The 25,592-nt window shown below is 53.6% G+C and overlaps 8 protein-coding genes across 8 annotated transcripts; 1 reads left to right on the top strand and 7 right to left on the bottom strand.

The window, feature by feature from the left end:
- Positions 1-1,570: 1,570 nt before the first annotated feature.
- On the bottom strand, positions 1,571-5,085 carry CC84DRAFT_1221911 (uncharacterized protein; the record flags this gene model as incomplete). The annotated part of the gene is made up of 4 exons (XM_018183312.1): positions 1,571-2,090; positions 2,176-2,891; positions 2,945-3,532; positions 4,900-5,085. 4 exons carry the CDS (start codon positions 5,083-5,085, stop codon positions 1,571-1,573), a joined length of 2,010 nt encoding a protein of 669 aa, XP_018030765.1.
- A 1,815-nt stretch (positions 5,086-6,900) lies between these two features.
- Positions 6,901-8,319, bottom strand: CC84DRAFT_1168501 (gelsolin). Its single transcript, XM_018179411.1, has one exon. It carries the CDS (start codon positions 8,192-8,194, stop codon positions 7,004-7,006), a length of 1,191 nt encoding a protein of 396 aa, XP_018030764.1. The 5' UTR covers positions 8,195-8,319; the 3' UTR covers positions 6,901-7,003.
- A 3,428-nt stretch (positions 8,320-11,747) lies between these two features.
- CC84DRAFT_1209367 (uncharacterized protein) lies at positions 11,748-14,502 on the bottom strand (the record flags this gene model as incomplete). Its single annotated transcript, XM_018182214.1, has 6 exons — positions 13,338-14,502; positions 13,233-13,263; positions 13,069-13,146; positions 12,567-12,863; positions 12,141-12,513; positions 11,748-11,792 (listed from the first exon to the last, which is right to left on the bottom strand). The coding sequence occupies exons 1-6, from the start codon at positions 14,422-14,424 to the stop codon at positions 11,748-11,750; spliced, it is 1,911 nt and encodes a 636-aa protein (XP_018030763.1). The 5' UTR covers positions 14,425-14,502.
- Positions 14,503-15,416: 914 nt separating this feature from the next.
- On the top strand, positions 15,417-15,975 carry CC84DRAFT_1221907 (uncharacterized protein; the record flags this gene model as incomplete). Its single annotated transcript, XM_018183311.1, has 2 exons — positions 15,417-15,486; positions 15,542-15,975. 2 exons carry the CDS (start codon positions 15,417-15,419, stop codon positions 15,973-15,975), a joined length of 504 nt encoding a protein of 167 aa, XP_018030762.1.
- A 584-nt stretch (positions 15,976-16,559) lies between these two features.
- Positions 16,560-18,395, bottom strand: CC84DRAFT_1230401 (uncharacterized protein). Its single transcript, XM_018183693.1, has one exon. The coding sequence runs from the start codon at positions 18,323-18,325 to the stop codon at positions 16,646-16,648; it is 1,680 nt and encodes a 559-aa protein (XP_018030761.1). The 5' UTR covers positions 18,326-18,395; the 3' UTR covers positions 16,560-16,645.
- Positions 18,396-19,109: 714 nt separating this feature from the next.
- CC84DRAFT_1180413 (uncharacterized protein) lies at positions 19,110-19,720 on the bottom strand (the record flags this gene model as incomplete). Its single annotated transcript, XM_018180475.1, has 2 exons — positions 19,110-19,430; positions 19,502-19,720. The coding sequence occupies 2 exons, from the start codon at positions 19,718-19,720 to the stop codon at positions 19,110-19,112; spliced, it is 540 nt and encodes a 179-aa protein (XP_018030760.1).
- A 1,508-nt stretch (positions 19,721-21,228) lies between these two features.
- CC84DRAFT_301429 (uncharacterized protein) lies at positions 21,229-21,934 on the bottom strand. Its single transcript, XM_018185796.1, has one exon. It carries the CDS (start codon positions 21,812-21,814, stop codon positions 21,359-21,361), a length of 456 nt encoding a protein of 151 aa, XP_018030759.1. The 5' UTR covers positions 21,815-21,934; the 3' UTR covers positions 21,229-21,358.
- Positions 21,935-23,493: 1,559 nt separating this feature from the next.
- Positions 23,494-25,590, bottom strand: CC84DRAFT_1168498 (uncharacterized protein). The gene has a single exon (XM_018179410.1). The coding sequence runs from the start codon at positions 25,189-25,191 to the stop codon at positions 23,836-23,838; it is 1,356 nt and encodes a 451-aa protein (XP_018030758.1). The 5' UTR covers positions 25,192-25,590; the 3' UTR covers positions 23,494-23,835.
- Between the last annotated feature and the right edge of the window lie 2 nt (positions 25,591-25,592).

Below are 25,592 nucleotides of genomic sequence, written 5' to 3'. Positions count from 1 at the left end.
CGAATCGATTAAAGGCGCCTGATCGGTCGGCAAGTATTACAGATAACTTAGGCTGGCCCGGTTGACGATTGGCAAATTTACGCCCCATAGCCCAACGTTTACTCTTTGAGTATCCCAGCGTGAATCAGGAGTGACTAGCTCCGGATGAGAAATGGTGTGGCTGTGATGGGGCGTTAAGCGACTTGTATCACCACTTTTGAGGGCTGACTCATCGCTAGACATGGGAGAAAGCCGGTACTGGACGTTTGTTTCTGATATCTTACGGGCGTGTGCAGGCCACTCCGCCCGGCACGGGTGGCTATGGCTCACGTCCACGGAGTAAGCCTTGTCACGAAGTTAGCACAAGGAGTTATGCGACCAGTGTCATCCCAGTAAAGCAAGGACGGAATTACTAAGCGTCAAAGGCGGCGGCAGCAATGGGTAGGAAGGCGAAGTCGAGATGAGTATAAACAGGATGTAGCGAAATCGCTTGTATAGAATAGATTACATCGTGAGTTATAACTCGCAACTAGGATGCGGAAGCTACTAGTTCTTCGTGGGGTATGAACGCTGTCGAAGTCTGTTGATACATGATTTAAGCGCGAACTCGTCCACACATGATAATGACGATGCGGTCTTGCTCGTACTGATCGCCGGGATCGCGAATTACGTTCTCGGCGAATACTGTGACGCGATAGATGCCATACGCACTTTCAATGCAGGCATATACGGTCCTCTGATCGATTGTTACGTCATGAGACAGAAATCGTCATGGGACAGAAATCGTCGTCGGATAAATCCAGTGAATCCTCATATTATGCTTAGAACCCCGAGTCAGATGTATCAGGTCTTGCTCCAAGGTTAGACGCAGAACGCTTCCTCTGCCCTTCATGATGTAAGGGGCTTATAGGGTCATTGACGTATGGAGGTTGTGACACCGATCGCTCTCGAGTCAGCCCAAGGGGTATTTGTAGTTGATTTTGCGGCCCGGGCCAGGTGGGAGTTCGTGATAACTGGCCTTGGTGCGCAATCGGCTCGGGAAGTATGTGCGAGGGAAGTGTTCGGACAGGGGCTCTTGGGTGCAGGTTTTGATCCTGTGTTCGTGGTCGTAACTCTCCTACAGGAGCAGCCGAACTAACGGGCAGGGATGGATGCAAGTGCGGGTCGAGAACAATGGTCGTTGTTATGTGTGGTGTTGTAGGCAGAGAGTGGTAGCGTAGGGATGGTGTCTCAAAGGGCTGAGATTGAGCATGGGAAAAAGCTCGATTGCTTGCGGAGCTGGACGTATGGCTGAGCTGGCGACTAGTCAATTAGTGACTGAATATTTGGTTGAATTGAAATGAAAAATTGATCAGAGACGAAAATGACAATATAGAGGTACATGTAAAGAGACGTTGCTTCGTTCCTCGTGGCATCGATGCATAAGCGATGTTACTACGTTCCAAAACATACAATAAGAAGACAAGACATGAAGTCGTGGGGCCAAATGCAAGCAAGCCACAATCAAATCGTATGCAGCAATATGGACTGAAAAGGCACGGAAGTAGAAATGAAAGGGTTGGGAAAGGTTTATGGGACAGAACGGGGAAAGTCATACCCAATAGTTGTTGTCACCAGGTAGGCTTCCAGGCCATATTTGCTCCTGTACAAGAGCATCCCAGTCTTCAAAGATATTACCAGTTGTTTGGAAAGCAGATCTTTGCCCAAAGTTGGCAGGGGACGTGGCTGAAGGATGTGGGGCAATATGCGCCGGATATCCTTCAGCTGACGCTTGCATGGCATGCTCTCCCAGGTGAGTACCAACTGGTATATGAAGTCGTAGCTCCTTCTTCATGCGAGCCTTCGTGACTATTTTCTCAAGTAGTGTCTCGCGCATACCAGGCTCCATAGGTCGTTGAGCGGCGTCCGCAGGGAAAAGCTGGTCTAGAACGGACCAGGCCGTGCTCGTGTCCTCTACGCTAAGCTGCTGGTCGGAGGAGAGAGCTACCGCCAGAAACGAACAGGAATACACGTCGCGGACTCGCCGGGTATACCAGTTATAGGGAGAGTTTGAGTATTGATGCATTAGACCGGCACAGCGTGATGCCAGATGCAAAGCGTCGTGGAAGGTGCTGTTTCAGTCAGCCGAGTTGTCTTTGATATGCAACGTCCAGGAAAACATATGAAGCGATTTATGGGAGCCGAGTAGCGACTTACCTGAGGATTTCCGAATGCGCGTACTGGCTTGTGGCAGAAATTTCTTTCCGTTGGGTCATACTGCCCATGAGCTTGATCTTCAGCAGATTAATTTGACAGATCTCCACCACCAGGTACTGTAGTGGGTCTGAGTTATCGTAATGATCCCAGTTATATCGTGCCGAGAACCTCGCCTGTAGTTCGTTGGCCCATTGCATTCTGTCTGTCCTGCCTGAGAAGGGAATGGCTCGCTTTGCTATTGGTGACGTAGAGCTCGTTCGGAGTGGACGATCCCGGGGATTATACCGGAGACACAGGAGTTGCTGTTGTTGACGCGCTGTTTCCGCCTCTACAATTAGTAGAGCCATAGGCGAGAATGGAACCGCGTGCTCTTGAGAGTCCTCCACCTCCTGAAACCTCGCAAGGTCCATGTCGGAGTCTTGGTGAGCCGACCTGCTATGTATATCAAGCTCGGTCAGATTCTGGTCAGCAATGCTTAGCGGAAGAGATATGTCGAAGGTGTCCGGATTGATTGCGGGTTCGCGGCAGAGTTGTTCAGCTAGTCGCGAGTCCAAGATACAAATCTGAGCCCATAGTCTACGACGTGTCTCGATCTCTATAGGGCCGAGACCGAATGTAGAAGGATCCCGATGAACACCCAAAGACTGAGCCATATGTATCGTTGTGCCAAGCTGTAGCCATTGCCGTTGAGGGTTTACAGTACCGAGTTCGACAGACTGAATATGTCCATTAATACAAGGGAAGCGGAGGGGTCTGCTGGGTCACTCACTAGGTAAAGTACCATAGCTTGTAGTAGTTCCATCGAGGCCGCCTGTACAAAGCTTTCGTCCATAATGTTTAGCCTCGACGTCATCTCCCTTCTGAGTGATGACCATAAACCAACTGCATTGATACTCTGGGCAAGATCTGAAGGGTTTGGTCCGTGTATTATCGAAATGATGGAAGCATAGTATACAGTGCAAAGTAAGGTGGCGAATGCTCGATCAAAAGTCGCACTTGACTGCTTGTCGCCACCCAGGGTTGGTCCTTGAATGGTCGGGATAGCAGAGCCCGTAAATGGTGAAGTTTGCTGTGCGGAGTAATGGGGATCTTGGACGTATGCACCTGTATATGCAGCACCTACCGGCATCTGCATCTGTGATTGTCTTCTTCGCCTGAAAATGCTGCACTTCTCCTGGAATGACGGCCAGTGCAGTACTCGGACAATAGGGTCCACCCGGTGACTGAATGCTTCGAGCAAGGTCTCATGTAACTGGTCGTCGATCATACGTAGCGTCTCCTCCGTTGCTGAACCGAGAGAATCCTCGACCAGGACTTCGGGAGCCGCTTGGTTCCCTGTGGGCTCAAACGGTAACATCTAAAGACCATTAGTGGAGGCGCCCTCCGACGATCACACTGGCACAAACCTCTCCTGCAGCGACCGCCCATGAGTAAGGACTTAGGTACCCCGGATTCCTTCCATCCACCAACTTTCCTGAGTTTGCGGATAACCGGTTCGTTCCAACCTCAATCGGAGGAGGTGAATACGATGGTTCCCGCGAAGGTGATTTGCTATCGACTTCTCTCGAGAGGCGAGCTACCTCTTCTTCCAGTTTTGTGAGTCTGCTCCGTTCTACCGGTTCTCGACTTCCCGGTCGTGATGTGGTAGACGCACCAGATGAACCCGTTTGTTGAACTGGCTGGCAAAGCGCACCGACTTTGATGCAATTTGAGCAGGCTGGTTGTGCGCGGTCACATTTTACTCGTCTTGCTCTACATCTCGCACATGCCAGTACGTGTCTTCGACGAGTTATGGTGGGGGCATCGCCTCGGCCGTCGTATCTGGACGCCATTTTGAGGTCGTGGTTGTAATCGTTGCTGTGTGGTGGACCCTATTGGAGATGTAAAAGAGTCCTGTAGAATGCGATCAAGCGTGAGCAAAAACGAGTGAACGCCTTATTCGTGCGAATCGCCAAAGGGGATTGTAGGTTCATGTACGGGGAGTAGGCATGGAATAGATGACCCGTGAACTGTTTTCGTGCGAATAGGAAGCAAGGTTCAATGTTCACGTGACAAGCGAAGCGCCAGGCTAAGAGGCTAAGTTACGCCCGGCAGCAACCTATTTTAGGTCAGCCATCGAATCAAGCATACAGCCTTGCGGCATACAACAAAGCTCAGGTAATCTGGGATGGTATGCGAAATAGGGTGAGCACATACCACGTAGTGTAAGATAGGGAAGCCCCGGTCGAGTCCCACCTTATCCCGGGCCTCCGATGGTAGACTGGTTCTCGAAAGCGTAGGCGAAGATGTCGTATGATACCAGACTCCATTCTGTGGGTCAGACTTATACAGCTGCGTCACAGTCGTCCACTTTACTGATGGGACACGGCACACGGATATGGACGCGGAGGACACTTCTCAGCTACAGATGTCGGACGGCTCAGACGGTCGGACCCGGGTCGTTCTCGCACAGTGGGTTTGGTCGAGCGAAGCTCGCCCACGGCGGTCTCCCGGCAATGCTAGTACCGCCCCGCTGAACACTGTGCAGGGTCTCTCGGACCCCACGGCGGTGTAGAGGCCACCAGAGCGGTCGCAGAAGACGCCAAATTACCTCTAGGCTCGTCGGGCGATGATGCAAGCATTCGACGATAAAGCGGATGGAGCCTCGCGTCCCCCTCGCTTCAAGATGACCGTCTCGAGTGACAAATTGTGCTCCTAGTCGGGCAATAGAGCGCTAGTGCATACCTGTTCCGTCTGGGTATAGCGGCCAGTGCAGATTTGATTGTCGCACACGTAGTCGAGGAAGTAGCAGGGGAAGCTTGGCCCCGTTACCAACGGGATTTGCAGTTGCATGGTGCCTGGAATGTTCCGTAGAGCATGGTTGAAACGGCCGTGGAAGGGGTTAGGCGCGTCAGGCTGAATTCGGGACATGATGGACAGAAGACACACGCACAGTCGGGGCTTGTCGCGGTGGCGGCGAGCGGGGCGTAAACCGCAGTGTCTCGCCGGTAGCGATCTGGGATGTCCGGGCCCTGGTCCGTACGACGTTGGCATGTCGGTGCGGCGCAGGCGAAGCTGATGAGGTGTGATTAAGGTTAAGGTTAGGTGGTGAGGATGTCATCCACGACGGATGGCCGTTCGGGGCCGGCGTGCAAGATGCAGTGCAGCAGGGCTAGTATGTTCCATGGCAGCTTCCTGTCTGGTCTGCGGAGGTATCCATTGTGCACTTTGAGCACCGTCGTGTCGTCGCGCTCGCCGCGCCCGACGCCAGACATCTCTTCGCGCATCCACAGTGGTGCATTTCCACGAAACGCGGTGCCCACGATGACTGGGCCAGCGGCCGCCGGCCAGCGTGCCGCTGTGCTGGCGCGATGCGCCTATGCAATGCAATGGCATGTCCCGTGTCGACGGTGTCGCGTTAGTGGCCGGGAGTAGAAGGTGCGCTCCAACGCGTGCCTTCTCCACCCGCGAGACGCGTCGCATTCACTCCCCAACCCGCACTGGCATCCAGTCTTACTCACCCACACGACTGCTTTTTGCGAGAGCCTCTTCTCTTGCTTCCCCTGCCCCAACACTTGAGCATGCCGACGCACCCCCTGCCGCTACAAGTCTTAAGCGACACAGGATTTAGCCTTGCGCCCCACAACGGCTGCAGCTCCGCCCATCTCCATCGCGGGCAGCGGGCATATTTGCACGCTGTGGTCTTGACTCGCCTCTGTGCGAAGCCATGCTACTTCAGTAACTTGCCGCGCAAGGTACGCCAACGCCAACGGCCAGAGAGCGGCACCATAGGCGACGGAGCCGCGACGAGCCGCACGCCAAAATTGGCTGCGGGAGCCCATCACTGTCACAAGCCTTGTGTGCACGGTTCGAAAAGGGAGCCACTATGCCCCTGCGGCCTTCGAATCAGCCCATCCCCAGTGGCTGCCTCGCCCACAATAGCGGCCCCTTCCACTTATGACGGACCTCAAGTATTCAAAATACCGTGTGTACACTTGCGGGGCAACGTGTAGAATTGCATTCGGGAACCCCTCGCTTCGGAATCGGCAGGGCCGCACCGGGCCAGCGATCCGCCCTCAGATCGGGACAATGGCTGGACGCTGGAGATGCCGCCTAAGTATCCTCCACTTCTGGATCCTGATGCCCAGTCGTATGGCAGGCTCCCAGTGCCCCTGCATTTGCACGTTGCACCCACCCATGAGCTTGGAGTAATATGCAGCCTGCTCCTCGACCGGGATCGACGCCACAACGTCTGCCTGATGAGTCCACGTTCCTGCCATTTCGTCACCGTTACCGTCCTGTTGGACCTCCTCCGGCCAGTACGTACACGCTTACCAGAATCAGTGCAGTCCAGCTCCTTTCGGAAGCATATAGTTGGATGCCACCCCCATCCATCCAAAGCAAACGACCGGAAAATGGCGCTGTAACAAATGGTTACCAAATTTTGCGGGATTATCGAGTCTGCCCTGTGTCTACTGTGATGGCAATCATTATCTACACTACGTTGTTCTTGTGTTTGTGCATGTTCGCCACTTCTGATAAAGGGCACATCATCCGCCAGATCCCGCCTCGGAATACTAGGTCCAGCTGAGAACCCATTGCGATTTACGCCCGACTGCAATGATACTGTTTGCAGGTACCGATCCGACCACGTGGACAGTGTTATTGCTATACACGGCGCGGGAAGTGGAAGCATAGATTTGGAATTGGCAGGTGCCAAGACACCGTCTCTACCAAGCAGTATCTAGCACTCTCACGCATACTCCGCTCTCCAGAACCACACTTCTAGGCCACATTTAGAAGCAGAGGCGAACCAAAACAATAGCCGATAAACCTAGAGCAAGGATACCTATGCTTGGAGAGCGGCAACGAAGGCTCTGCCTTCGCTCCCTTGCGACACTTTCACAAAAGATACTCCGGCCGCGTCTCCCTGCTGCGCGACATAGCGCTGCACAACTTTGAGCCACATTGCTTTCTCTGCCCTGCTCGCACCCCTTCCTTCCCAAACCCAAACAGTTCTTCCTGAATCCAACAGGAACACATCGCTTCCGTCCAGATCGTTCATCTCGATTCTATTTCCCTCTTTGGCCAGGCTGAATGACAATTGGCCTTCAGAGTCGCTTAGCCGGAACAACTTCTTCACCTCGCGTGCTGTCGCGCTAGACACTGGCCTTGGAGATTTGAACCTGGTTTGCAACGGGTTGATACCGCCGCCACCCAGGTAATCTACCACTACTCTGGAACGCGACTCCGCTTGACTCAGGACCTCCACTTCCACATGCTTCGCGATAGTCATGTCGTTGACTACTTGCGCCGCCTTCAATTTCTCCATCGGTGCACAATTTTTGCCCTGCCACACAAATATTTTGTCACCCTTATCGAGAACAAACACGTCGTCCTCGTCCAGGCTTTGCCATGTGGGCTCTACCTCGTGCACGAGGATGGAATCGCGGCCCGCGCCAGCGCTGGGGTGCTTGAAAATACGCAGCAGCGTGTCGGTGTGTGTCTGTTCTTCATTGGTGTCGACGTGTGTGAAGCCAGAGCGTACCCCACCCCGCAAGATCTTCAGGCGCGGGAATAATGCGGAAAACGCATCTGAAGGTGCCGATTGTAGCTCTCGATGTTGGATGGCCGTTCCGTGGAGAAATTCATCCAGCTCAACTGTTTTGTACGCTGCTGTGCCAGCCTCATCTTGACTGGTATGGCTTCCTAACCAAAAGAAGATGTCATGCACCAGCTTATCCTCATTGCCGCTCTGTTCACCTGCGGCTTTCTTTACCCGCTCACTCTTCAGAATGATGTAGGAATCGCCTTCATGAAACGCGCCATACTGTTCTTGAGGCCAAGGCACGACTTCGAAACTTTCAATTCGCCAAATGAACAGGCCTGTTTCGCACCCAATGATGCCATTGTTCCAGGCTGGCTCTGTAGAAGCGGACTGATGCTTAACCTTATGATCAATATCCGAGTTGATCAACGCAACGTTAGAATCACGCCAGTCATACTCTTCCAAATGGACGAGACCTTCGTGGGGGGGCATGGAGGGCTTCGACCGAGGAATTGTATAAGAAATGTCGCCTAAACCGTTTATTCGCACGAGAAGCAAGTCGCGGAACAAGCCTTGTAAGGAGTAGTGTCGACGGGATGGCGTTGAGGTTGTTGTTGTTGTGGGAGATACGGAGCTGACGCAGGGTTTCAAGCTTCGGCGGGGAATTTCCGTACCTGAAACGTGGGGCGTTCTCGAGGCTGATTCAATTAACGTCATCGCTCACCAAACACGACGAGGCAGTCTACACATGACAATGCACCAGCTTTGCGTTTCCCGTCGAGATCAAAGCTTACAATGGACTCCGTTCGCAGGAGCGCAAGGACAGTATTCACGCGGAGCCTAAGTGTGTGCGGTTCTACCAGTCGCTAGGCCACTACTACCTCTTTCAGCTGCAACAACATATTGCTTGAACAATATTGTTTGGGAAGAACACACGCCTCTGAATCATTATCATTATCATGCAATACGACCAAATTTCTGTGGCTGCACCGAGTAGCACGTGCAAGCGACCTCACCGTTAAGATGGCAGGCAGCAAAGTCTCAGGCCACCTGCAGCGCGGGCCGACCCATCCTCAGTCTCGTGGTTTCTGCTTGGTACGATTACATGCAGGCTGGAGCTCTTGTCAGACAGGACGAGTAGATATGTTATGGTATAATTTGCTTCGTCGCGCGGCTATCTGATAGGTTGAATCCCTTCGCGATTCTAGGCGGACGGTTACATTTGGCCGAAGTAGGTGTGAGTGTACTATCACTGATCAAGACACACGCAAGTGAGGTCCAGATTCGGGAAATCATGCAGTATGCTACATACGCCCGGTAAGTTCTCTATTGATCCAACTGCTAGATAACTTTTGAAAGATCAAACTAGTCAGCATTGGTCTTGATCATGATGGAAATATTCCAGATCGATTCATTGTCACTCAGCCTTGGCTGCATTCAATCAAGAGTCATTCTCAGCTAGACGGTGCTACTGTATTATTGTTGCCGAGCGACTGACATGTCTAAGCGCACAAAGAATCGCTGCATATGTAGATCGACTCATCGGGCCTACAAGATCCTCTACATCAGGTCAAGCGTACGCAATATCAAGAATTGCTGAGTCAACAAAACTGTTAGATCCATACGGTGTACGACTTGCTTCAAGAAACGCAGATTTTCCCGGGCGTGCGATCCTTCCCGACTAATCGCCTCCCTACTCTCCACTCGCACGAGTATTCCCAACACGCCATCCAAGCAGCCACTCAAACGCAACACCTCCGCGTAGACCTGCCGCCTCGGCGAATCTGCCTACACCTCGTTAAGCCTGGATCATCCACGACCATCATGGGATTAAGCGACGCTGTCGGCAAAAGGGTAACTGTACCCTTTCACCCATCATGCTGGGCACGTACCCCATGCTACGGCTAGCCCATGCAGTCTCTCCTATCGCATGCATACAGTCACCACCTCCATGCAACCCTATTCGTGCTCGCTTACCGCGTTGCATCCTCAGGACCCACAGCCGTTGAAGTCCACTCGTGATCCGATCGACAGCGTGGCAGAGTATCGCATGGCGTGGCACGGCATGGACGGCTTACATGCAGCCGCGACCTGCTTCCAGGGCCGTTCCAGACGGGCATTTGAAATTACCGCCGCAGGTTTTTGGTGGCGGCTGCCGAGCGGCAAACGCCTGGCAGGCTGGGTATTCATGCGTTGCCCGTTGAGACTCCGAGTGTGCCTTGTGTACGTCTGAATCATATATCAGCTCGATGTCTGAGCTTGGGTCTGAGCTCGGGGCCCCTCTTCCACAGCCCTATGTACGCTGTCGAGGCGGCAGTTGCCGATGCAGCGGACCTTGGGGTCGCTTGGTCTGCGAAATGCAGGGGCATGTCGGGGATGGAGGATGGCCGGTAGTGGAGTGTCGGCGACCTAATGGTGGATGTGAATGGCCCGCGTAGTAGGTCATGCTATGCGTCTGCTTTTGCAGACTAGACTAGCACATGATTGCTGAATGTAGTTCTCGCTAGTAGAAAGCGACTTTATTGTGGATTAGGAGTATGTTTTGCGAAGCTAGCTAGCGGGCTTCGACTAATCTTGTCGGTTTTGCGAGGTCGGGAAGCTCGGGCAAATCCCGATATTGGACAATGAGGGTGTTTTGCATAGAATTGGATTTCTTCAGAAGTATGCCTTTAGGAGCATGCATGCGTGTGCAAATTTTGGCATCCGTTCAGGGTTTTCAAGGTTCCTGCGACGTCGATGGATTCAATGATACTTGAATCTGCTCGCGGGGCAACAGCACCTGAACAGGTGATCTAATGCGGTCTATGAGCCTTGGTATCGCTCATCTAGTTACACTAATAGGATCAAAGGAGTCATATGCTTTGTTGACAGAAGACCAGTGGCAAACAACCAACTTCTCAAGGAGAATCCGCGCGAACATCGAACGGGTACCTGGGCTTTGCAACGATTGTTTCCAAAGAGTATACTCAAGCCGCGACAACCCAGTGGTGTCAATGACCCATCACAGCACTACTATCATTATTGCACTTTGCCCGCGAACTTCTGTTTTCTCTTACAGACCCACGATACATTAACGATGCCCACAAAACCCTCGAATACGACCTACAATAGCCATTGGTCGCTTTCGTTCTTCACACTGGTCAAGCGACAGTTGTTACACCGGCATGAGAAGAGCATATAGACGGGGTCGCGACGTCGAAAGGAACATGAAGTTCTCGCAGATGGCACAGACATCAAGTCTGTTCTGGTATAGATCTTATTCGTGGGCACGGCTGCAACGAGAGTAAAACAATCCGTCCTCATGTCAGTGCACATCGTCCAGTCTTGGAAGAACAGTACCTAAGGTACGTTTTGCTCCTTCCCCGAACACAACTACCGCGATGAGATGCCACCAGAACGCCGAAGTACGACACCCTCTTTATTTATTCATGCACCTGTTTCCCCAGATTCTCATCTACAGCCTTAAAAATCTTGGCGCAGGATACGAATAGCAAAGCGAGCGGCATGTCACCGCATGTCACCGTATGGCCGATGCCTCACAATCCCCACTTGCGGCCCGTACCTAGCTTCCGCTGCGGGCTTTAAAACAGGTCGCACGTACTATCTATCTGATACAAATTTTTGAGTGGCTCGAGTACTATAGTAGCTTGATGAGCGTGCGGTGTGGTACGGCCGTAGGAGAGTCTATTTTTAGCTATAGAGGGGTGCAAGTCGGCCATTCATAGAGGTGTACTGAGCTGTAGTGGACAGAAAGGAACATTCTTGCAAATGAGTAATTGACTGCTGGTGACTCGAAAAGGAAAGATATTGACTGCGTGTGATTTATCAAAGTGGAATACCATGGATATTTTAAAAGTACAAGCTCAGCACGATATTGTAACTTTGAGATAAACATGCTTTATTGTTCAAAGGGATCGATGCTCCGAAAAACCAAAACTGTTGAAGTCAAATTGTCAAAGATTGTGAGCTTTCAAAAGCTCGCGTAGAGTCATTAATTAACAGAGTATGAGCATCAACAGACTTGATCTTGTCCTACAGTCATGCTTCACGGCTTTACACGCGGAGTCACTTTCAAGGCATGGATGTGAAACTACAATACTTGTTATGAGATGGACATGGACTACAGGTCAGCTGCCGTTGCCTCGAGAGAGTCTATGGAGATAAGAATAGATGGGTATGGCTCCCGTGATCAAGTTAAGAGTCCAGGTGAGGTGAAAGAACGGTGAAGGCGGGTCGTGCTCAGCGAGCATTTGGGAAAAACCGTGCCTTCCGGAACATCAATGCACCTACCTTCACACGAGAAGCTAAAATAACTTCAACAATCCCGCCTCAATCCATACCAAAACCCTGGGCTCCCTTCCCTTTTGCCTCTACGCCTCCACTCGTGGACAACCACCCCCTCATTCATACTCTCATCACCATGCCAGCCATGGCTTACCTTGTGGCCACTCTGGCCACCCTCATCTTCGCCGCCTCGGCGAACTTCGATCTCTACCGCATCCATGGTCAGCGTGCATCCCTCGATTCTCCCTGGGGCACCCAACCCAACGGCTACATGGTGTTCAACCAAGACCCCCAATGCGGCGATGTCCAGCAGGACAAGCAGTTCTGGTGGCAGCGCTCTGACGTGAGTGGGAACAAGCTCGGCGTCCGCTGCAAGGGCAAGTGCGATGTCAACGACGTAGGTGACAGTTCCATGCCCGCCCTTAGAGCTCATACGCGGGCCTCTAGATACAACAATACTGACATCGACTCCAGTGGCCCTGGCCTGATATCCAGGAGGTCGAGATGCATTTCTGCAACGATCCGCTCTACCATTTCAGTAGGTCTTTTGGCTGGCATGATCTTGCCTGTTTCGACTAACCCAGCTTCACAGCCATTTACAAGGACCGCGGCCACCAAGATGGCGAGACCTGGAAATGGGATCTCCTCAGCATCGACAACGTAAAGCACGGCGAGTGCTTTGCATACGGAGGCTACGGCTTCGACTGCAACTGGCCGAATCCGAAGCTTCATCTCTGGGGCCAGCGCAAGTTCCGCTGCATCACGCAGGCCGACGCGAAGACCTTCAACGACTGCCACCATGGCAATACCAAGGGTGACGATGACGGCCCCTCGAATGCGACTGCCTCGGCAGTTGTTGCTCGCTCGGTCGCTTGGGCTGCATAGATGGATTGGTTACGAGGCTGGCGTACGGTAAAAGTCTACCGTGATATCGATTTCATCACGGGGTTATAGCGATGGAACGGACATAGGTGCTATGCTTTGACATGGCAGAAATACGGATTGATCATGCCATCTATCAATCGTGGCCGTCTAATGTTCTCAATCAGTTTTCGCAAATCTTCCGTCACCAACGAACGTACCTTGCCAAGTAGTGTTTGCAGAGCCACACCTTGCTGCGTGTGGAGAAGGAGGATGATCGGCTCTTGGATACACTGCGTCTGTTGCCATCGCAAGCAGCGAGTCCCACAATTCAACTGAAACTTCACTTTGGAGATATTGGCGCATGCTGACCACTTGCACATACCGATTGGACAACATCATGTCTTTCAAATGGCCTATCAGTACATTGTAATTTACCCTCGCAAAGGCAATATATGCTGCGCCAAGCAACTCTGCCTGCACAGCGGACACTCGGGCTTCTCCCTCGCCCAGTCGCTAATACACGTCCAGCAAAACACATGCCCACACGTCGTGACACTGGGATCCTTCATCCCCTCCAAGCACAGCGTGCATTTCCTATTATTCTCCCCTATCCAAGCCATTGTCTCGTCGTCGTTCAACTCGTACCGCGGCTTATCTGCGACGGGCGTATTGGTCCACTTCTGCAGCTCCGTCGGCGGCGTCGTCTGACCCGTCGACGCCTCGAACAGCAGCGCATTATTGGCGCTGTAAGCGTTGGGATCGAGCGACACTTCCGCGCCGCCGCCGACCATGGCCGAGGTGCCCATGCTGGTGCCCAGCGCGCTCGTCTGCGGTACGTCGCGGGAGACGGTGTTCTGGAGGTGGAGGTATGCCTGGACGGCCATCTGGAGGATGAGCAGCACGCCGAGCACTTCGTAGCCCATGCGCTGGTCGCTTTCCTGCACGTGGCGCGTGAATATGTAGCGCAGATTCCATATCCGCTTGGAGAGGTGGTAGTAGCTGCCCGCGAAGTAGAAGGTTGCTAGGGAGAGAGCGTAGACGGGGGATGGGGAGGTGATGGTGTCGAGGTTCTGGAGGATGTAGTTCTGCACGCGGGCGGCGAGGGGTGTGGATATGGGCTTTATGCTTTCGCTTTCGTGGGCGTGTTGCTGTGCCTTTGCGCGCTGTCGGCCGTATCTCTTGAGGTTTGCTTCTAGCTTTGCGCGTATCCTCTTTCTAAAGGCGGGTAGTATCCTCCCCAGCACATAGGGTCCCAGAACGCAACTCAGTATGTAGGCTGCTCTTCTCGCCAGGCCGGGCAGCCTCCCGCTCTCGCCTTCGACCTGTATGATATCGCAGTACTCCTCGCCTAGTGTCCGGTTCCCAATCAACGTTGTGAGACCGAGGTAGAGGAGCTCTCCGAAGACACGTGTTTCGGACGTGTATGTGTGTGCATATCGCGCGCCTTTGACTTTGCGCAGGAGCGTAGTGAGCTGTTCAAGGAGCACGGCGCTGAAGTAGGCGTCCTTCTGGTGCGAGCGGATCACGTCGGGCGAGGTCGCGAACGGGTATACAAATCGTGGTCCGGTAGACATGGTGGAGAACAAGTAGGAGAGAGCCAGCAGGCAGCAGAAACGCGCAACAGTGGAAGGGTTGTTGTCGCGATACGACTCTGATGTTCGCATGCCGCCGAGATAGTTGGACCTCGGCTTGTGACCGGGAAGGAGCTTGGGCCACCCTCTTTGCTGAACGCCGTCGTCCTAAGATATTGCCGTTGCCGCTCATAGCCATGGAGGAGTATATTCATGCAGTGGAATTTCCCAGCATGAATTTATCGATAGGACAATGAGGCTTGTTGCGGGTCTCTGGATGTATCATGTTGACAGAACACTAAAGGCCCCATCCACCCGCCCGTGTCGACGAACGCAACCCCAATTGATCGAACTGGCTTCGGACGACCATCTCAGCGATCTTGGAGGACGTGACGCATCCGCAACGAAGAAAGCCACTCTATGTAGCAGCTTTTGGTCTCTTCCCTTTGCGAGATCCGAATCCTCCAGGAATCATTGATGCAAAGTGCTAGTTGAATTCACCTGATGCGGGGTTGACGTGCGGAAACCACGAAGCAATCATGACTTCCCGTTATACAGAGAGAAGCTCGAGCCAAATCTCGCGCGCAGACCATGTTCAGCCCTTTCCCCTTCACGCGCCAGCCCCAGTAGCTATATACCTCACGGATAAAACCATCATAGCACAAGCAATCGCTCCCGCACTTTACTTCGACTCAACCTGATCCCGAGAAAGTCGCACACTCTCGCTCAGCCATAGGGCCAACCTGATTGTCACCATCGGAGTGATTGCGGTTGCCATCGGGCCCCTTCTCTTATGATGGTCCATCTCTAACAGCAGGCTTTTTCGTCGAGGGCCCGCCCAAGCCACTTTCATGACGACTCAATCGACCGAGTCACGCCTTCCATCTGGCAGCATAGAAGCAACCAGCGTCGCCTCCGCTCGCCCAGGCTTTCACAAGCCACTGCGTGAGCTGCGAGACATGGTGTACCATCTTCTATGGGCTGAAAATCCTAATATGCGAGGGGAGTATAGGCTCGCTGATGTTGGTGGCTTCTATCATTGTGGACGAGAAGTAGTTGACAACCGTACGTGAACTCTAGTTGCTGGCGTTTTAAGGCGCCCAGACTAATTTTCTGCTAGACAACTTACAAGCACTTCCGCAATGGCTCCTCAGCAGCAAGCAGATCCTACAAGAGAGCCTTGACCGAATCCGTAGAAATTCCACATGGTACGTCTTCGGCCCTAAGTGTTTGGACAACCCGTTTACGCGCTTGCCGCCGTTGATGCACTTGCGTAATGCCCAAGATCTGGTCGTGTTGCTTGCCGATATCTATAACGACTACAACCCAGCAGGACTACCATACGGGATGAGGCGAATATGGGGGATAGACCCTCGCACTACGCATGCGCTTCACCCCCTGTGGCTCTCGCTACTGGCTGATGCCAATCTGCAGAGCTTGTGCATCGATACTTTCCTTGGTTACCGCGAGTGGAGCAACGTGTCCAACATCTGTGTCCTCTATCGGGCACAGGAGGTGGAACCCGACGAAGACGTCTACTTCGATGACGGCTGATGGAGATCGACTGGGCGAGAAAATACTTGGGATGGGTGCAGAGATGAGCATTACCTCGTGTCCGAACCTTTGTGTTTAAGCGAGCATAGGGGCAAGAACAGGTTACGTTACCCACACCTTGAAGGCCGCCCCCCTGCATCATCAATGGGCCATCGCCTTCTGCATGCTATCTTGGTGTGGCTTAGCAAGGACTGTACGGCTGCAGCGATAGACCTGATCAATCATGGTCTAAAGTATGGAGACAAAGTAAGTATGAGTGGATCATGTCTCGCCTCAGCGAAGTCCTTCGTTTCGCATAGAAGACACATCCACCTTGTACCTGGTGGTTTATGAAGGCGACTGACTGCTTGACGCTGTGGTTAGGCGTCTTGCTGTCATCCCACAAGTCTGTAGTCCGGCCATCATACGCGAACATTGGAGAGAGGTCACAGCCAATTTGAATGTCATACGTTTGATAAGAATGCTCTTGCTCGTTTCGTTGTTTTCTGGGGTGAAACCATGTTCCCGGATGCTGCAAATTCTGAGTATACATACACTAAGAGGCAAGGAAACGCTCAAACGCTGCAAGATCTGAGAACAAACTAGGAGACAAAGGGACGCTGAAATGTTGCAAAGTCTAGCACTGCTCCAGAGAAGCAAAAAAACAAGAAACGTTCAAACGCTGCAATATCTATCGGAATTCCGCCGATGCACGAAGTTGCAAGCGCTGCGGTCTGAGTCGAGACCGCGATGGTGTTGTCGCCACGGCGGACCTGGATTCCGACGCTGAGGCTGCGACCGGCGGCCATAGGCTCATAAAGTATCTGACCGCGGCCCTGGACCCGGGTGTCGTTCTCGAGGGCATTAAGGCCGAGAGCATGGCCATGGTCGGTGGCCATGTGAGCGTGGAGTGTATGCCTCCGGCCGAGGACGTAGGTGGTGCCGTCGGTGCAGAGAAAGGACAACGCTCAAGGCATTCAGGGAAATACTCGACCTCGCATCCATCCCTCTTCCGCACCGCCCAAGCTCCGCCTCGTTCGCGCTCCCGAGACAGCCTGAATGGCCCGCGTCGAAACTCCCACCGCGCGCCGTTATAGCGGCCACCAGCTCCATCCGAGTCCAGTACCCTCCCACTAGTCATATCAAGGATCTTTCGAGCTGTTGACGTGCTTTTAGGCGGAAGCTTTGTGGTTTTTGAAGTGTTTTGAAGTGGAGAAGTCGTTGACATGTCATGGTTGGGGAAGATAATGCACAACAGCTTCGCCATCCCTCCGTACATCATTTCCTGAGCGGCACATGGGGGAACGTCATGATCGTCGGGAAATCTCGCCTGCACGTGCAATTGTTGGAGACTCTTACGCAGTTGCGGTGGAGGGGCGAGGTAGGACAAGTCGAACAAGTCTTCGTCGAGGCCCGTGAGCGGGTAGTCATCGTGGATGACGACGTCCAGGTCGGGTGCGTTATCCGGATAGTAGTACCACAAGTGGTCGTCGTTCTCTTCCTCATCTTCGTCGTCGTCGCCAGCCTCCTCGTCGGCACAAGCTTTCTGCAGCCCAAGGAAGAACTCGTAGAGCTGCGGGTGGTAGTCTAGCCGAAGATACCGCGTCGTGCTGCGGAACTCGAGCAACTTCAAGCGAGGCTCGCCACCGCCGTTGTCCAGGAGCAGGCGGTAGAGAGCGGTCAGTGAATCGTGTTTAGGTATTGCCCACTGGCGTGTGAGCCGGGTTGGATATCCCTCCAAGTAGTACATGTTGAACATGTTTTCCAGGCACACGATCATGTCCTCTGCTATTGCGGGATGGAGAAGCTGTTGGATGGCTAGGTCCCGAGAAAGTTCGGCCGGGTCGGAGACGCACCATACACCGCGGTTTTGAAATTGCTCGAGGCCCTCGATGAGGATCTGCTTGTTGGCGAGGAGCCACTGGGGAAGGGTCTTCATGGACCCTATGTGGAAGCATGTGTTAGTAAAGTGAGTCCGATCAAGCCAAAGAGCATGTATGTTGTCCAACTTGCCATTCTTATGATCAGGCCACGAGTCGTAGATAGCCGTGATAACGGCTCTCGCACGTAAGATTGCCTTGTAGGTGCTTGTGGCATCACACGCGACTGCCATGTGGGGTGTATCCTTCCAGAGGTGGTGGTACACCTTGTTGCGGATTTCGCGTGGAAATTTAAAGAAACTGCTACGACCTCCCACCTGTTCTGTGGCCGGCTGTTGTACCAGGGCTAATGCAGCTCTATGGATGAGGCGCTTCTTGCGGGGTGGTTCCGAGGAAGGGGACAGAGGTTGCCGACACGATGGCCAGGGGTCTAGGGGGATGGGCTCCTGTAGCTCGTAGAGCTTTCTGCGGTGTTGCTTGCCGCGGGACATTTGGAAGGGGTGCGTCAGTGAGAGGTACGTTGAGATGAAGGTACGTTCAGAAGAAGGTATTCAGAAGAAGTTGTCCGGAGGGATAGAAGATATGTGGCAGATATCGCTAAGTTGGGAAGAGTACGAATTAATACTGCTCGACATCGAATTCTTTTAGGCACTGGGAAACTTTTTGTCGCAAGTCGATCTTCTGCACGGTCGTCCGTTTTCGGTACATGTACTGGGGTTTCCTGCAGGTACATGGGGGCCTACCGTGGTTTCGATGGGCATCAATGAGTATTTATGCTGTGGAAAGAGTGGTGATGCAGTGAGAATTCTCCTCGTCAGTTTTTGACTCGGCAGGCGCGTACGGGCAGCGGTGGTGTAACGCCACGTTCTCCACGTTGCGGAACATCCAAAATACCGCTCCGATAGCAAGGAGGAGCCTATTGGTGCAATTATTCATGTCCTGGATGAAACGAGAGACAACACTGAAAACACGCTGTTGGTGAAAGGATGTAAAGGGTTGGTGGATGACGGCACACTTGAAACCTTTTCGTACCTCACAGGCACATTTGGAGGATTGAAATGGCATAGCATGTCTGTTGGCTTTCAAAGGCTAACATTCGGCCATTGCGGAAGTATAAAGCACGCGAATATCCTCGCGCTGGTGTGAAGTCGATACCCTGACGCCGCCGTCTGCGTACGCTGATCGACATATGTGTAGCCCTAAACCACCTCAATCGTGTAACAAGTCCGACAAGCCCTTGTAATCGTCTCCCCCACGTCTCTTTTCAATTTCCAATCATGGTACAGATCTCTCGCTACTGACCACGGTCGTCCCACAGATTTGGTATACCGCTTCTAAAAGAGCCAATGAATTCAATCTCGTTATAAGATGAGGTGGGCGAAGGTCTTGTGAGAGGGAGACGACGGTACGACAAGGGGGTGTCCCAGGCTCTTTGTTTTTCTTGCAGCAGCAGCGACGGTACTGGAAGGCAGCCTCCAGGTTGCTGATGACAGTGACAACGTCGCTCGTCTGGTGGCAAGTCGTGGGAGGATCTGGATCTTCCTGATTATTATCGATGTCGTCGCTCTCGCCTGTATCCTCATCATTGAGGATGCCCTCGGAGATCATCAAGCGATGAATGCGGTGGTAAAAGGGCGCACATCTCGGATCGGGTAGAGCTAACCTACTGGAACTCCGTGTAGTGGCCGAGACGGTCGGCAATTTGGTGGGAACAACCCTTGCGTAATCACAGTAACATCTGCGGGTGCAAGGTGTCCACCGTTGAGTGCAATTTGGAGCAGTACTTTAATCACAGGATCACAAATTCTCATCGACACATTGATATTGTTGACAAGCATGAACTGTGCGATGCCAGTTCTCTCGATCCAGCCACAAAGAGCATCCATGGGGTTTTGATATCCTTCCAGTTTGAGGTTGTAATAAGACGATTTGAGATCAAACTTTTAGATCTGTTTCGGCGCGTATTGCTCGGCACGGGGCGCTGGGCGGGGGCGTGACATGGTGTAGCGAATGATATGATTAGTGCTGGTGACCTCTTTGTAAGTCATATTTCGAAGTTTGGCTGGGAGTGTAAACTCCTATGTAAGCCTTTCTGTGGATCTAGTTTATAGGACATAGGGATACTGTCGTGTAGAAGAGTATGTCATGGGTCTACGTTTTCGATCTGCCGCGAAAGGAGAAATACTCTTATAAGGTTTATTCGTGCTAGTATGCCAGAGAATTGCTGAGAAAGGGAGTCACGGGTTCTCGAATAATTGAAGACAGACGTTGGAGAACGTGGCAGTTGCCGCATAGGGATACCTAAGATGCGCCCAACCATGCGCTGACAGTCGTGCGTGACTATCGTTGCAAAGCGCCTGCCCTTCGACAGCGTAGCTTCTCGCTCTGCTGGCAAGACAACAAATGTAAAGAGGGTGAACATGTTGCAGTTTCTCACGGTCGGCGCCAGAGTTGTTGAGGTTTGTTGTCTCATCTACTTCAACAACCATGGACCCTATTGAACAGAACGATCATATGACATATCTAGCCAGTGCATACGTCGAGGCAAATACGCATGCAGCCCCAGCAGCATATTACAGCGTTTGACGTACTTTCTAGCCTGCATACCGATGCGCACCTGAGCTGAGACAAGCGATATTCGGTTTCTGCATTCTGCTTGTGTTTCTTCCCTTGATGCTTTTGTGAATGAACATGACGTACATCAATCTACTGAGCACCGAACGAGGATAACAGACCAAAAGACATGCCCTTCATCAATGTCAGGACGACCAAGTCGAGCCGTGCAGCCCACAGCCAACGCTCATGGCCAAACGTCACATAATATAGCTTTTTCACACGAACAGGTCGAAAGAACCAAATCCGTTGCATGCCTTGTGCCTCGAGCCTCGACACGACACCCACCCAAAACACCTCTTCGCGGACTAGACTAACGTCCGGCCCAAAACCCGACCATCATCGGACCGCTGACTCGTCATCCATCGACGGCGCTATGTCGCGCGGGAGCCATGCAAACCGCTGGCATCGCAGTCACTAATAATTCATGCTGTCGGGTGACAGGTGCGATGCTGGCGGCTCCCATCCTTCCGTCACGGCGGACCCACCGGGGCCCACCTGCCACTGAATCAGCGCTCCGGGGCCCCTCCTTCACCATTCCATCCATTCACGTCCGCTCTCGCGCCCGCGCGCAGGACAAAGGCCAAATTGCGATCGAATCGTGGATGGACGTGTTCAGCCGTTGACAGCCTGCGTGCGGCTCCAGGGGCGCTCGTATATGCAGCGCGCATCACCCGCGCCAGCCCTCGTCCTCGATCGCGAGCGGCAACTCGGTAGCATGTGCGAGGCTTCGCGGTGCATGGAAAGGTTCATGTATGGAGGGAATGCGAACCCGAGGCGGCCTTGAATTAAATAGGGACGCGGCGCAAACACCCGCACGGTTCGCGACCCAAACTCTATGAATCCCTCGATTCCCGCGCACCCTGAGCCTCTGAGATCCCGCCCCGCAAATCGAACTCTGCGCCCATGATTCAAGCTAGTTTTACCCGGCCACGACGGCACCAGCCGCTCGCGCGCGCGCCGCGCCAAAGCCGGTCCTTTTCAGGAAATCGATTCAGGGAACAGGGCCCTGGGAGCGTTAAAGTTTGAGATCCCTTCCCTGAGCGGCATCCGTCCCCGCGAAACACTGACACTTCGTTTGCAACCCGAATCCGAACCCACCCCCTGCTCCCAGAAACCCCGTGAGAGGGACAGCACGATGCTGTTGAGCTTGTCCGCGCGCTACCGCCCTCGACCAAGAGCGGGTCTTCAATCTCCGCAATCTGCAAACACTGCCACGCCTCGGCATTGATGCCGACCCGTTGCACGTCAAGAGGCCTTGGTGTGCCGGTCTGGCGCTCGTTGTGCGACGATGATGCGCCCTCCTCCGTCATAATTGATTGTGCAGCGTGGGGCGCGGCGCAGAGGCGACGAATAGCGACCTGCATCCGCGAGGGAGAGACCCTGCCCAACACCCCTGCCCGCACAAAGTGATTTTCCTCTGCATTGATGGTCGCCCTGCTGGCCGGTCTGTACCTTTACGAGTTTGTTTGATTTTCGATTGGCGCAGCCGCCACTGGGAGCGTAGACATGGGTTTCTTCTCTTGAGCGGGCGGGTGCCCTGATGCAGAAAGCCGGTGCGATATTGGAGACTCGAAGGTTTGGTGTTCCGCAGACGATCCGCAGCGCTAAGTGTTGGCATGGCCGACGGTCCCTGATTGCCTTGCGCAGCTATGACAGCGCGCAAACAACGTGGCCGACGTTCGCTCGTGTGTAGCGGGCAAGACAGCGACTAAGCAATCGAGCTCATTCGCAGCACACCGAGGAAAAAGGGCAAGGCGTGGCAGGACCCCGCAGAACGGATTCCACGAATGATGGCGACATCGCCAAGCTGGGGAAGCGGGATCAAGCAACGCTCCGCGCTCCCGAACCATGCACGGTTGAAGACGGCGCTGCTTGCCGATGCTATGAATACCGAGGAGCGGCACAGATATTGGTCTGATCTGCTCAGTTGATGTGCATGGCTGACAGCGATCAATGATCATCTCACTATCCAACGTCCCAACGTCCCAACGTCCCAACGTCCGCACAACCCTACCACACAATGGTAGATCAACAAGACCGCGCTCGCTCTCGTGCAATACGTCGCGTGACCTTGTGCCACTGCAGTCCAATGAAAAACCACACTATGCAGGTTCGATGCCCGCTGGCCCTGTTTCGGGATCGTGACACACCAACCCGATCTGGATCGCTTGCTGTGCGTTATCGATCATCTCGACGATGCCTATTGCGCATGGACGTGCAGATGTCTGCTGTAAGCGCGCAGAAATCATCGTCGGCGAAGTACGAAATTGTCCTTGTCACGTAGCCCGTGTCTTGTTGCCTAGCCATCATTACAATATCGTACCGTGCGCACCTTCACTCGGAGATGGCCTGCTTGCATGATCTGGACCAAGCTTCGCCAGCTGACTCCAGATGTTCCCCAGGTCGCACAGGGACTCTCACAATTGCGGCCTCCCCTGCCTGGACTAATCAGTGCTTCTTCGGGCTTGGTTTCCTGCTCGCACCAGCAGTGCTGCAGGGTTGCTGTCCAGCCACCGCAAGGCACGCAGGTGTACGATGTCTGCTGCTCTTCGCTTCACGAAGCGCAACCCACGGTTCCAACCTTGCTCTTGCTGAGCGTCGCGCCAAAAGAGGGTCAGCTTCTGTGTACACTTTTCGAAACACATGCATGCCGTATGGCAGAAACGAACATTAGCCCCGTAGCCACTCAAAATATGCCTGCTGACATGCAGCTATCCATGCACTGGTGGCACAGGCCTGCAAACGAGGCTTCTCTGTTGGATTTCCGTTGTGTCACCACGAGCCTTTCAATCAGTCAAAGTTCATTTGAGTTTGATCACTCTCGTCATCCGAGGTTCGATGATGTGTGCGGCGTATACCCGAGTTGACAGACGCCAGTGCGCGCGGAAGCGACTTGATGTATATGTCGGCATGCCACTGGGCTCTAGTTTAGTGGCACGTATCAGACTGAATGTGGGGCGGAAGAGGCGCAGGACTGTGCTATGGTAGCCAAACCTTGCCCGGTGCACGCTGCGGATACAGGAATTGAACAGTCAAATGGTAAATGCGCTTGTTGAGGCGATGCAGATATGCTACGGATGCTTGAAGTAATGAAGGTCGTACGGGGGTATATGTGAGAAGTAGAGTACAGGTACATGCGCCTTGCAAGTGGGGCAAATGCGTGTATGTGAAAAGCAACGCTAGGACGTGAACATGACGGCGGATGGCGCCGAACTTTTGCAGAAAGCACGGAAGGGATCTTTGTAGACTTTGGCTTCCCATGGAGTCGACTAGAGGCGGAGCAAGAGCGTGTCGTAGAACATGAGCAGCGATGCTGGATGGATCTCGGGTGCCATGATTTGTTCATTGCACTAATGAAGCCGCCCTTCTCACGCGCTGGATGATGCTAGTGCGCAGTTTCTTCGGTCTTGACCCTATGTCCTTCTCCATGTACGTCGTGAAACATGCCGTCGGAGTCGTGGCGAGGGGGTTTGTAGGGTCCTAGTACCCGAGCTATTGTGTCAGGTAATCGAGGGTCGGGTTTGGGATCAACATGGAATGGTCCCGATGCAGTACCCCCATTCGCCTGATCGGGGGGTGGCGTTAAATGTGATATTCGTGGTGGAGACTCGCTGTCGCGTTTTTGTGACTTCGAAGGAGGGGATGTATTCTCGACGGATTCCTCGAGCTTCCTCTTGCTGCCTGATTGACGTTCGGTACAATTACAATGACCATGACCACGCAGATGAGTATCTCTCCACTTGGTGTAACTTGCATCTCTTTCGCGCTGGTACGTCTGGGAAAATGTACTCAAAGTGGTCATGTTGCGATTAAAGTCCTGGAAGTTGAGAGATGGTGTCGGATAGAACTTCTCGGTGTCTGGTGGTGGATGGCTCCATGTATCATGGCAATATGGACACTTGACCACTTCTTCATCGTTGTCTGATGCATCCTGTGGGTGCCTTGGAGTTTGTTGCAGAACATGAGTACTCGAAGGGGGCGAAGTAGCTTCTGTTGTCAGAGGCTCTGAAGGTAGAGTCGATGGAGGAATCGGTGGAGGCGGCATCTTGTTCGTTTCATTGAAGAGTACGGTATGTGGCAATGGTGGCGCGTCCGTGCGGTTTACGTCTGAATCAGAACGTTCCCGGCGGCGTTGGGAGTTCATGTTTGGAGCGTCTTGTTGAGATCCGATGGAGGGTGGGGCTGGTGGTCTACCGTAGGCAGGTGGATGTGTCAAAACGTTGCGGGAATAGGACTGGTGGGAAAGTGGATCAGAGGGAGGTGTGAGAGGATGAGCTGCAGTGTCTCGAGCAGAACGATGATGGAGTTCCGGACTTCGTGTCGATTGAGAGGTGTTTCCTGGGAGAACAGTTGTGGGTGCTTGGGAGGTTGCAGAGGGGAAGACAGCAGAGTCTTGGCGCGCGTTGATTGGCTTCCCCGCAGTCTGGTGCTCGCCTGGAGAGAAATGCGCAGGATGGCCGTCGAAGGACGACCCGCCGTGAGTGGAATTGGTCGAAGAAGAGATTGCAGTCGTCCGGTCCTGTGGCAGCGTTGGGTTCTCGCTGCGGTCCTGGTGATGCGAGGGCGGCGAGGGTTGACCGTTCACCTGGGGATTTGCGTGCCTCGTCCGTGGAGACACAGGACCCTCCGGTCGGGGTTGCTGATTGATGGGCGTCCACGAGGCCATCAGCGGAGCCGGGGTTTCACGAGGCTTGCCGTTCATGTCGACGACTTGTCTGAGGGGAGGGAGCTTGCGGTCCATGGCAGCAAGACGTGCGGGGAGAGCTGGAGGTCAAGAGGCAATCCGGGTGGCGACGAGGACAATGGGCCGTCAGCGGGAGCGGGCCGCGGCAGAGTTATGAAGCGGTTCGCCAGGCCGGGAGGAGGGTGCGGCGGTGCTGGAAATGAAGTTGCACAAGGGAGCGAGGTGAGGTCTCAGGGACGAGCGTCCATGGCAGAGCAGCAAAGGCCTGGCAGGTGCGGCGCAGACGGGCGAGCGAAGGATGCGTCCAGTCGCACCGCACAGGCAAGCGGCCGGGGCTTCGTGTTGTCTCGCTAGAGCAAGAGGCGTTCTTATGGGTTGTTGATTAGCGGGTCTTGCCAGGGTGCGTGCCGCCAGTGCGCTAAGGTGGCATGCAAAGCATCTCGGGGGACGGCGGGACT

The sequence above is a fragment of the Paraphaeosphaeria sporulosa genome, assembly GCF_001642045.1.
Source record: "Paraphaeosphaeria sporulosa strain AP3s5-JAC2a unplaced genomic scaffold CC84scaffold_12, whole genome shotgun sequence".
Classification (NCBI taxonomy): Eukaryota; Fungi; Ascomycota; class Dothideomycetes; order Pleosporales; family Didymosphaeriaceae; genus Paraphaeosphaeria; species Paraphaeosphaeria sporulosa.
The sequence above is the reverse complement of the archived record's forward strand: the minus strand, read 5'-3'. Positions and strand labels throughout refer to the sequence as shown.

Excerpts from the sequence above, each read along its gene's own strand:
- CC84DRAFT_1168501 (XM_018179411.1), bottom strand. The coding sequence starts at position 8,194 with ATGCCCCCCCACGAAGGTCTCGTCCATTTGGAAGAGTATGACTGGCGT.
- CC84DRAFT_1230401 (XM_018183693.1), bottom strand. The coding sequence starts at position 18,325 with ATGTCCCGCGGCAAGCAACACCGCAGAAAGCTCTACGAGCTACAGGAG.
- CC84DRAFT_301429 (XM_018185796.1), bottom strand. The coding sequence starts at position 21,814 with ATGCAGGTCGCTATTCGTCGCCTCTGCGCCGCGCCCCACGCTGCACAA.
- CC84DRAFT_1168498 (XM_018179410.1), bottom strand. The coding sequence starts at position 25,191 with ATGGACCGCAAGCTCCCTCCCCTCAGACAAGTCGTCGACATGAACGGC.